This window comes from Vitis vinifera, chromosome 5 (genome assembly GCF_030704535.1).
Source record: "Vitis vinifera cultivar Pinot Noir 40024 chromosome 5, ASM3070453v1".
NCBI classification, from domain to species: domain Eukaryota; kingdom Viridiplantae; phylum Streptophyta; class Magnoliopsida; order Vitales; family Vitaceae; genus Vitis; species Vitis vinifera.
Genome location: NC_081809.1, coordinates 12,751,140 through 12,763,548, shown reverse-complemented (window position 1 = coordinate 12,763,548; position 12,409 = coordinate 12,751,140). Strand labels below are relative to the sequence as shown.

Sequence of the window (12,409 nt, the reverse complement as noted above, 5' to 3'; positions counted from 1 at the left end):
AAGTTTATTTATCTAGTAAATGAAATCAGAAAAATGTGTATCTATGTAGAAGAGAAATAATATAATTGTTTTAAACCAATTTTTGTATTAATTAGGTTACTATTTGAATTTTAAGTTATTTTTAAAAATTAATAGAATTATTAATGAATCTAGCATATCAAATATTACTTAATTTATAGCTTATTTTCTAGTGAAAAGAATTTATCTATATATATAAATAATAAATTAATTTTTTTATTAAATTTTAATTATATTTTATTTATTTTCGTAAATTTCAAACGAAACACAAGAATTTTCCCTTAATATTTTTTCAGAAACAAACATAATCGAAATGTTTTATTTGTTTGTCAAATATTATACAAATAAAATATAATAATGTGAAATAAATATAACATTATCATATGATTTCAAAATATACATTGGCATTAGTTTTTGAATTTGTCTACCTAGAAAGAAGTTTGGGACAGGATGATTTTTGTCTAAGTTTCATTGAGTGAAAAAGAGACGGGAAGAATATATAAAGAAGTTGTGTATGGAAGACAGGAATGAGAAGTACGAAATAAGATTTTTGGGGTGTGGAACACGTGTGTCAATTACTAAATTTTGATGAAGAGAAGCATCGACTCTGGAATAAATAACTTTTAATTTTAAGGAGAATATGGAAATTGTGGAAATTCCAGCTCAGTCTCGTCAATCATCCACCCTTAAAATCGCCTACCCTCCGTACCACCGAAGCTAGAAGACTTACGCAATCAGATATACGAAACTTTATCTCTACGGACACCGTCCTAAATTCCATTGTATGGACCACCAACGTTTCCTGGGCCCTCCCGCAGCGTGAATGCCACCTGTGCGCACCGCTCATCTGGCGCATTGAGGTCCTATCCGACACCCACCTCCGCTCTTTTCCCCCGATTCAGACACGAAGCTTTCCCAAGCTCTCTCTCTCAAGGGAAAGTACGCCAAAAATCGAGGAGAGAGAAATAACTAAAACTGAGTCGAAGCCTACGGCAAATCGCAACACCTGGCTCCTCTCACAGGCGGCCGATTCTACGCTTGCCACGACAGGCCAGTTTCAAACGACGTCGCATGATCACTTCCACTACGAGATCCAACGAATCAAATCCACTCCCTCCGAATCCCGAGAAACTTGATCGCCTTAATACTCTTCTCAGGGCCTCGCATTACCTTCAGTGCGATTGAGAGAGAATTGAATCGATTTGGATTGAAATCGAAGACACTGTTTGATGTCGACTTTGCTTGGCGTTTGATGCAAACTTTGATCGCTCGTTGCTTGTAGTTGAAGAACCCTTTTTTCCTTGTTTTTAGGAAATTTGGATTTTTCTGTGTATATATAGGGATTTTGAGTGGCTTTGTATAGAGAAATACTGGAAAATGGTTAGCGGAAATATATTTCACTGTAGAAAGCATTCATGGCCGCCCGAGGAGTATATTAACCGGACGACCTTGCACCTGGTAAGCTTTTCGGTCTAGCAAGTTTATAATGTCTTGTTTGGTTGCCTAGAAAATTGGAGGAAAAGAAAAGGAAGTTGGAATCTGGCCTTTTTGGTTGCCGAGGATCTTTAAGCGGTAAACAGTGTCAAGTTTGGTTTGGTGGAGGTATTATGCGTTTACAAAACGCACTGGATTTTCCTTCCTTTTTTCCTACACTTTCTCAGCAGCCAAAGAGCATCGGTTGTTTTATGAGAGGTTTTGCATAACACAACTCAACTTAGGTAAGGAAAAATGGTTGAAATGAGTAGAGCAACACATGGGAATTACGCATAGTTGACCATCCGAGATATCGGAATTACCAAGAGAAATGTTTAAATAAGATGGATAATTAAAACCGCCCTAGTAAGTTATTTGCTCATTCACTAGACCTATATAGCACAACTGCACTCACCTCAATCTCGTGGTTTTTGTTTTGTGCATTTCTTTTGGATTGAGGAAATGATATACACATTGTTTCTCCTAACTTCTGGAAGCGGATCATAGTTGATGCTTAATCATGCATTTGGGTTCCCCTGATACTAATTCCCCTTTCTTTTCTTTCAGAAAATGAGGTCAAATGCACCATCTTTGGCTTCATCCCTTATGTGAATTTAGCTTCATGCTTTGTAAGACTGCAGCTAGCAAAAATTTAGTTTGTAACATTAGCTTTTTATTTTGTGCTGTGGCATCATTTGCCACTGAGTTGCTAGCCCATGGGGGTTGGATCGAGTTGTCACAGGATTGGATGAGCATGGGAAAGTTGCAGATTTGAATTGTGTAACCAAAAGAATTACAATAAAAAAAAAATGTTGCTCAGGTGGTAGCTGTAGCATGTTTGGATGTCCTCTGGGAATTAAATTCCTCTGCAACTTTTTATATATCATTTTGTGTGCCGACTCACTGTGGCATGTGGAGCTAGTACAGAAAATGATAGTGACACAAAATTGAAAATGATAATAACACAAATTTGAAAATGATAATAGCACAGACTTTACTTAAGAAGTAAAATACTGGCATTTAAGAAAGTAAAATATTTAATCTGCACCAGCATTTGTGGTAACAGCTCCGTTTTTCTTTAAGTTCCCATTCTAAATGATGGATTTCCATTCAAATTGCTAGGGAAAATGAATGGATTTATGCAATTCCCATGTGACAATCAAACACACCCAAATGCATTTGAAGGGTGATCTCTGCATGACAAATCTAATAGATGATATACCAATGTTCTAAATTAGTATCAGTTGTTTGATAGCTATTCAAATATTGTGTACAAACCATTATGTTGGTAGGACAAGCATTGAGTTTGGACCATCACTTAAATGGTATATATCTAGCCTAATTGTCTTGATAGCAGTCCTTAGTTTCTGGAGGGATTTTTTCATCCACCTTGAACTGATTGTTCTTTCTTGTACTTGTCTGTAGCTTGATTTTGATAGTGCTGCCCCACCAGAACAAGCCTGGAGAAGGAGATTAAACAGCCATGCTAACATTCTTAAGGAATTCAGTGTTACATTTACAGAAGCAATAAAGATGGTAAATCATCCTTTCTCCATAAATTGGTTTAGTGGACTGAAAGACGAGCCTTGTATATCCTGATGCATGTGTGCCCCATTTTCTTTTCTTTGTTTCCCTTTTTCCCCTCCCCTGGTTCTCACCTAATGGTTGGTGTTTTGAATCTTAACATGTTAGATTCGACTTGGTATACGCTTGTGGTCCTATATTAGAGAAGAGGCCTCTCAGGGAAGGGTAATTTTTTTACAGCTGATTTTTCATTTCCTTATATCATGGTTATTTAGTTGTCTCTTAACAGTAAATTTTGTTTTTTCAGAAACTACTCTATTATTTGAGCTGATGCTTAAATTTGACTTATTCCTCCCTTCCAATCTTTGCAGAAAGCACCTATTGATCCATTTACTCGAGAAACTTGCAAGCCATCAGCATCGCAAGGGGTTCCTCTCGGAGGGATGGGGTATGTAGTGTGTGAACTATGAAAAACTGTATTTGTTTCTCTACTGTAATATTTTCACACATCTGAAGGGGTTGAATCTTTTATTTCACAGAAGTGGCAGTATATCTAGAGGTTTTAGAGGAGAGTTCAGGCATTGGCAGATAGTTCCTGGTACATGCGATGCCTCTCCTATCATGGCCAATCAGTTCTCTGTAAAGCTCTGTCCTTCCATCTATCATCTTTGAACCATTTTTCACTTTGTTACCAGACACTTATTTGTGCATACTTGATATTATTGTTTATTAGTGCTTTCATTTGATTACCTGTTTATGAGTGCTTTTATTGAGTTGTCTGTCGGTCAAAATGATGGTTTTAAATCTCAATTTTTCAATGGATCACCTTCCCAATAACAGAGAGGTTGGTAACCTTTTGGCTAGAACAAATAATTTTTTGCATAAAGAACTTAAGAGTGGCACAAACTATCATATAACTAGGTTGTGATGCAAGTTATTCTGTTTCAATAAAGGACAAAAAGGAATATATTGAGAAAATGATTGAGTGTGAAAATTTTTCTGTTAACTTTTGGGAAATGATACACCTTATCTAGGTGGTGTAAGTAGCTTTTGCCTACGTCTCTATTAAAAACCATAAATCCTAATTGTGTTAAACATGAAATGAAACTAAGTGTCATAAATGCATACAAACAAGATATTATATATATATATATATATATATATATATATCTTCTTCTTCTCATTCTCCTCCCTTCTTATAGTAAAATTTTACAGTAAGATGCCAAAAGATGTCCTCCATCATACCCAACTTAAACTTGGCATTAACCCAACAAATCCATTCTAGAGAAAATATAATTCAATGAGTAAGGAGATTCCCTACTTTTACTTTTGGTTCTGTCACGAAGGCTCCTCACTTGGCCAGGCTATCTGCTATTCAATTTACTGATCTAGGCTGCAAGGCAACACCTCTACCAAATGATTGATCCTTTATCAACTGTGTGGATGAGAACCTTCTTTGGTTCAGTTTACTGGCATGGAACATTGTTTTTTTCTTTTATAGGCGGGCATGGAACTTACTTTTATGGAGACCTCTAGATTAATGTGGCCCAAAAAGGGATTTTCATCTCCAAAACCCATTGGAAGAAACATGCATGAAGAACTATAAATGAATGATTGAATTTGATGCCTTCCAGGAATACACCCTTCCACTTATTTGATATTATGAATTGAACAGATCTAGTTTGTATTAGCCCATGAAAAATGTGGGATAATGGAAGTCAATGAATTCGGCTAGAATTTGCAGTGGAATTCCTTTCAAGCTTCAAACCATTGGACTGACAAGTTAGTAAGAACAATTAAAAAGGGAAAAAGAAAAAGAAAAGTACAAAAATGAAAAATAAAATAAAATTGATGTGATGAAGTACATAAGAATTGTCCTAATAGCCCTTTGATTGATAGGAACCTTAAATTTAAGAATTTTGGGGATGCTTCTATCATCTGTTAAGTAACATGGTTGTTTCTTGTGTTTTTGGCTGTTACATTGGTATAAAAAGGAAATCCTATGTTCTTACTTTCTTGTGTGGTTCTGCTTAACGTGAACCACCAGGAATATTTATGTTTTGTGTTATCATACAAAAGATCCATAATATCACTTCTGTTGCTTTTCTATTGTATAAAGTGGTTGTACATTCCTGAAATAAAATATTTTCCCATTTGATGGCATGATTCATTATTTTGTCACTGCAGATTTTTATTTCTCGAGAAGGAGGGAATAAAAAGTATGCTTCTGTTTTAGCTCCAGGCCAACATGAAGGCTTAGGGTAAGAGGAACCTTTATGATGTTTTAACCCATCTAATTAAAAAGAATAATATGCTTCTTGCCATTTCACATTCTAGAAGATATTAAAATTGGTTGCCTTGATGTAATCACTATTCATGAGCATGAAATTCTTCCATTACTATTATGTTTTCTCCTTTTTAATTGAACAATCACTGTCTTGCAGCTATGGGTGGTCATGTGCTATTTTTGTACTTTGTATTTTAATTTACAGAAAAATCATGCTATCATGTTCCCTACAGTTATATCACACACATTCCTCATGACTGGTCAACAATGCATCTTGATCTAACAATGAGGATAATTCTTTTTAACTATAGCTCATGGTGACTCTTGAACTTTTATTTGATGGACGTTTGCAAGCTTATTCTCATTGGTTAAAGGATCTTAGTTTACGGTTTTTTTTTTCATTTATTTGGCTCATTTTATTCCTTCTGGCTTTTCTTAAATGTCTAATCACATGACGATTGGTTGAGGTGAAGTGAAAAAAATAATATAGTGCAGTTCTGACCCAAAAATTATATGGTGCTATATAGTCAATAATGTTGCTGCTTTACATCCTCAATAAGAACCTAAAGTCGGACACTGCTCTGACTACTCTCTGAAAGATTTTTGGCATATTGTACTCTTTGGATCTTCTGCATCCTTTAGGCTTTTGGAATTCAATAGCATTAAAATAACTAATACCTTGCCTGCTTGATTAATGCCTCATTTCAAGTCAGAAAATGCTTGGTTCTGGCTGCTTTTGACATCTATGAAGTTCTCCTTTATATGTATTTCTTGAAACCTAAATTATTTAGAATTTGTATATCAAAAGGCAAAATGATAAACAGTTGACTCTGCTTATCTTGGTGACCTCATATCGGATTGGGTACTTGGAACTCCTGGATTGATTTGGTCATTTGAATTATGAAGGATAATAAATGCTCCCAGCATAATGTTCTTTATAGAGTTACGAATTTGTAGAGAGTTAGTACTAATGGTGCAGAGTTTGCCTTGGCTTTGATATTATTCTGATACAGGAAATCTGGCGATCAGGGTATATCATCATGGGGTTGGAATTTGAGTGGTCAGCATTCTACTTATCATGCTCTCTTTCCAAGGGCCTGGACAATATATGATGGTATTATTTTATTTTATCCTTTCTATTACACAGATATATGAACATTTTCCTGGTATTTTCATTTGAAAGTACAATTCTAATTTGCAGGTGAGCCGGACCCTGAACTTAAGGTGTCCTGTCGCCAAATATCTCCATTTATACCACATAATTATCGAGATAGTAGTCTTCCTACAGCAGTTTTTGTTTATACGGTATGTAATTTCAAGTGCTATGCCAAATACTGTGATTTTCTGTAATGTAGATTTGTTGGAAAGGACAATATTCGGCTGAGATTTATAGTTGATCTCTAGGGATTACCTAGTTGTATTTTATGTTTAAATGTAGGCCTATTCAACTCTATAAATTAGGAAAGTTAGATGGATAATTATTTTGTTCCCTTTTTAGTGCCTTGTAAGCCTATAAGTAGTGTATGTGTATATCATTCTTAGAATCAATGAAATACCATTTTTTTTCACTCAAACAATTCTCCTAGTTTCTTGTTGTTTAGATGGTATGAGAGTAGGAGCTTTATTTGACTCTTTTCTACATTCAGAAAAAAATTACTAGGATTTATTCCTCAATAAACTCCACATTTTTTTTCTCCTCTCAAATTGAAATCCTAGCCTCTCACGACATTTGAAGTCTCATCTAAATTCACCCCTCCTCCTTCTAAGCCTACTGAAAACCGTGGTCCTAATTCTAATTCACATTTTGTTCAAATAACCACTATACGCCTCAATGGAGACAATTTTCTCCACTGGCATCAATCAGTGTGTATGTGTATTCGAGGGAGAGAAAAGATTGGTTACATGGTTGGTGGTACAAAGGTGCGTGATTTGAAGGATATGACTTATGCCACTGGCTTGTTAATTCCATGGATGAGGACATTGCCTCTAACTATATGTGCTATCCAACTGCCAAGGAACTTTGGGATAATATTCACCAGATATATTTTGACCTCAACAATCAATCCCAAGTGTATGAACTGCAACTACAGCTTGGAGAAATTTGACATGGGGGAGACATCACCACCAAATACTTCAATATTTTGAAAAGGCTATGGTAGGATCTAGATATTTTCAATGACTATGAATGGGAATCTTTAGATGATTGCAATCGCCATAAGAAGACAGTGGAAAACAATTGAAGCTACAAATTTCTCGTTGGCCTAAATGTAGAATTTGATGAAGGGGCAGGATCATTGGTTGTGCTTCTCTTCCTTCACTTAGAGAGGTATTTGCTGATGTTTGGAGGGAGGAAAACTGTCATAGTGTTATGCTCATGAAAAAGGGGGCTAGGGCATCAATTGAAAATTCTGCCCTAGTCCTTGTTGATGCAAATGCAAGCAAAACTTTTAATAACCAGCACAGAGCTGAGGACAAGCCTCGGATATGGTGTGATTTTTGCAACAAACCCCACCATATACGTGAAACATGTTGGAAGATTCTTGGCAAACCTACCAATTGGAAGAGCAGCAAGCCTGAGATTGATCTGCTTGTGCAAATGAGGATGATGCTGGTCCCTTCAGTAAAGAGCAAATGCATCATCTTCTGAAGCTGCTGAAACCCAATCCACAGTCTGGTATTCCTAATGTTTCTTTGGCTCAAACAAGTAGCAACTCTAGTGCTTTCTCTTGTCATTCTAGTCCTACACCTTGGATTTTTGATTCAGGTGCTTCTAATCACAGGGAAAATCTCTCTCATGTATTTAATTCTTATTCACCTTGTACTGGTGATAAAAAAAGTTAGAATTGCAAATGGAAAATTTTCATTTATTGCAGGAAAAGGTTCTATCAAAATTTTTGAAAAAATCACCCTAAAATCTATCCTTCATGTCCCTAAACTTGCATGTAATCTCTTATCTGTGAGTCAACTCTCTAAAGATTCTAATTGTCGTGTTACCTTTTTTTGATTCTCACTATGAATTTTAGGACTTGAGCACGAGGATGATGATTGGTAGTGCTAGAATGGTGGACAATCTCTACTATTTTGATGACAACTTCCTTCGTATTAAACAAGCTCAAAGCTTTAGTACTAGTATTAGTTCTCTCTCTGTTCATGAACAAATAATGATTTGACATCTTAGACTAGGAATCCTAGTTTTTCTTATTTGAAATATCTATTTCCTGTTTTATTTAAAAATGTAGATTGCTTATCCTTTCAATGTGGAAGTTGTCATTTATCAAAGAGCCATTGAACTACTTACAATTCAAAACCATATTGTGCCTCAAAACCATTTTACTTGATTCATGGTGATGTTTAGGGTCCTTTGAAAATTACCACACCTTTTGGAAATAAAGGGTTGGTAACTTTTATCGATGTGGAAGGAAAAACTCAACATTCCACCATCCATTATAATGATTACATTCCCCTTTACATATAGATGATAATACTCATCTATTTTAGGGATATTTACAACTTATCAAAAAAAATTAAAACTACCTAAAACAGAAATGGATTTGGTAACAGATTACCAAATCCCATAAAATCATGGGATAAGAAAAGATGATTTGTTAGCTGTAGATATCCTCAATCTTAGCCCTTAACATTGCTGACAAATCATCAAATTAAATCTTCCTATAATTTTACACTCCCTCTCAAGCTGGGCGGTAAATATTTATTAACCCCAGCTTGGAACTCAGATCATCAAACACCTTTCTCGGTAGAGCCTTGGTAAGAATGTCAGCTGTTTGAAGGCTTGTAGGCACGTACAACATCTTGATTATTTCTTCCTCTATCTTCTCCTTTATGAAATGTCGATCAATTTCCACATGTTTTGTTCTATCATAATGTACTGGATTTTTTGCAATGCTGATTGCTGACTGATTATCACAGAACATTTTCATAGGTTCTTCATCTGAAATCTTTAATTCCTTTAGCACCCTTCTTAACCATATTCCCTCACAAATGCCGTGTGCCATTGCCCGGAATTCAGCTTCTGCACTGCTCCTTGACACCACTGATTGCTTCTTACTTCTCCATGTGACCAGATTACCCCACACATATGTGCAGTACCCTGAAGTTGATCTTCGGTCTTGTACTGATCCTGCCCAATCTGCATCGCTGAACACTTCAATATCTCTTCTTTGGTTCTTCTCAAAAAATAATCCTGTACCTGGTGTTAGTTTCAGGTATCTCAAGATTCTATACACAGCCTCCATGTGTTCTTCATTTGGATTATTCATGAATTGACTTACCATGCTGACAGAAAAACCAATATCAGGTCGTGTGTGAGATAGGTATATTAGTTTACCTACTAATCTTTGGTATCTCCCTTTATCCACGGGTGCACAATTTTCCTTAGCTCCTAGTTTGGTTGTTGGATCCATAGGAGTATCTGCTGGCTTACACCCAAGCATTCCAGTCTCTTTTAAGAGATCCAGGACGTATTTTCTTTGTGAGACAAAGATTCCCTTTCTTGACCTTGCAATCTCCATACCTAGGAAGTATTTGAGATTCCCAAGGTCCTTGATCTCAAATTCTGCAGCTAGAAAACTTTTGATGGTGCGAATTTCCTCTTCATAATCTCCCGTTAGAATTATGTCATCCACATATACAATGAGGACAGCAAGCTTTCCTGCAGGAGAGTGTTTAACAAATAGAGTATGGTCCGTCTGACATTGAGAGTAGCCATGTTTCTTAACTACCTTTGTGAATCTTTCAAACCAGGCTCTTGGAGATTGCTTGAGCCCATATAGAGATCTCCGAAGTTTACAAACTTTGTTGCATGTAGTTTGTGTCTCAAATCCTGGAGGAATTTCCATGTAAACTTCTTCAGCTAGGTCCCCATTTAGGAATGCATTCTTGACATCTAGTTGGTGGAGAGGCCAGTCAAGGTTTGCAGCCAAAGATAGTAGAACCCAAACTGTGTTAACTTGGCTACAGGGGCAAATGTCTCCTCATAGTCGATTCCGTATGATTGGGTGAATCCCTTTACAACCAGCCGTGCCTTGAATCGATTAACACTCCCATCTTCATTATATTTGACTGTGAAGATCCATTTGCAGCCCACTAGGCGTTTTTCAGCTGGTAATTCTGAGATTTCCCAGGTTCCATTTTTTTCAAGTGCATGAATTTCTTCATACACAACTGATTTCCACTCAGGTGAGCCGAGAGCTTCTTGTATATTATTAGGAACCTGGATGTTGTCGAGGTTGGCAACAAATGTTTTGAATTTCGGTGATAGTCCTTCATATGACACAAATGTGTATATAGGGTGTTTTGTGCATGATCTTACACCTTTTCTCACAGCAATAGGAAAGTCACTATCATCATTAGTTTCGGGATTATAGTTACCTGATGGATCTTTACTTGATCTAGAACTTGGGTCAGACTCTTGGGTTGGCTCAAGAGATGCTTGTTGTTCCATCTCCTTTTGGTTTTGTCTCCTTCTTGAGTAGGTAATCAACTCATCATTCTTTGTTGATTGAATAGTGTCCAGATTTTGAGGAGGTGGATTAGTAGGCGGATTGTTGGTTTGATCTTGAGAAGGAGATTCTAGGAAGTAAGGAGACTCAAGGAAGAGATTTTGAGAAGGAATGGATTCATGATCTAGTGATGGGTAGGGTTGGTCAGAATTAGGAGAGAAATGAGATGATTCTTCAATATCCCAAAGCTGGTATTCCTGGATAAAGTTAGTCTCCCCCTGAATATCAGATTTGGAGAAATAAGATTGTTGCTCAAAAAAGGTGACATCCATGGAGTGATAGAACTGTTTAGTGACCAGTGAGTAGCACTTATATCCTTTTTGAGTTGGAGAGTACCCAAGGAAAATACATTTAAGAGCTCTAGGATCAAGTTTGTCCCTGTGTTGTTGATGGACATGGACAAAAGCTGAGCACCCGAAAACTTTGAATGGGATTGTTGAGATTAGACGAGTATCGGGAAAGGACTGAAGAAGAATTTGACAAGGAGTCTGGAAATCGAGAATACGAGATGACATCCTATTTATGAGATAGGCAGCAGTGAGGATGGCTTCACCCCAGAAAAATTTTGGTACATGGGTAGAGAACATTAGGGAACGAGCAACATCAAGAAGATGTCGGTTTTTTCTTTCGGCAATACCATTTTGTTGAGGAGTGTTGACACAGGAACTTTGGTGAACTATACCATGACTCAAGAGATAATCATTAAGAATGGAGTTGAAATACTCTTTGGCATTGTCAGTTTTCAGAATTTGGATTTTTGCTTGGAATTGTGTTTGGATCATGGTGTTGAAGGTTTTGAAAATCTGGTTTGCCTCTGATTTTTCTTTCATGAGGAATACCCATGTGAGTCTAGTGTGATCATCAATAAATGAAATGAACCAGCGAGAACCAGTAACATTTTTTATCCTAGAAGGACCCCATACATTTATGAATTATGGAAAAAGGTTGAGATGCTTTGTAGGATCGGTTAGGATAAGAATTACGAATCTGTTTAGAAAATTGACAGATCTCACATTGAAACTCATTTGGATTTTTATTATGGAATAATGAAGGAAACAACTTCTCAAGATACAAGAAATTTGGATGACCTAACCTATAGTGCCACAACATAACTGCACTATCATTATTAGACTGACTCACAGACAAAGAAATAGGACTACTGGACACTGAACAATCAGAATGATGAGTTGATCCTTGAGGAGGATCATTAAACTCTAGAAGATAGAGCCCCGAACACATCTTAGCACTGCCAATCGTCTTCCCCGAGTCCAAGACCTGAAATTCACACAGATTTGAGCCAAACTTAGTAACACAGTTGAGATCCCGAGTGAGTTTACTAATGGACAGTAAATTGCAATTTAATTTTGGCACAAGGAGAACTGAATCAAGGGTGATGTTCTTTGAAACTCTAACAGAACCTGTACCAGCCACCTTTGAGAGTGAACCATCGGCTATTCTCACAGTTAAATTTTTATAGCATGGATTGTAAGTAGAAAAAAGCTTCTCATCTCCAGTCATATGATCAGATGCTCCCGAGTCTATAATCCATGGACTTAACTTCTCCTTTTTAACATTTAGAGCATTCAAA

General features: G+C 36.6%; 1 protein-coding gene across 1 annotated transcript in view; it reads left to right on the top strand.

Annotated features, from left to right (window-relative positions):
• Positions 1–851: 851 nt before the first annotated feature.
• Positions 852–12,409, top strand: part of LOC100249401 (uncharacterized) — a 28,057-nt gene continuing 16,499 nt past the window's right edge. Inside the window, exons 1-8 of the mRNA XM_002285638.4 lie at positions 852–1,476; positions 2,917–3,027; positions 3,184–3,240; positions 3,387–3,463; positions 3,555–3,654; positions 5,203–5,276; positions 6,316–6,416; positions 6,504–6,607. Coding sequence (XP_002285674.1) covers positions 1,396–1,476; positions 2,917–3,027; positions 3,184–3,240; positions 3,387–3,463; positions 3,555–3,654; positions 5,203–5,276; positions 6,316–6,416; positions 6,504–6,607 — 705 coding nt within the window. The 5' untranslated portion in view covers positions 852–1,395. The remainder of the gene's footprint in view (positions 1,477–2,916; positions 3,028–3,183; positions 3,241–3,386; positions 3,464–3,554; positions 3,655–5,202; positions 5,277–6,315; positions 6,417–6,503; positions 6,608–12,409) is intronic.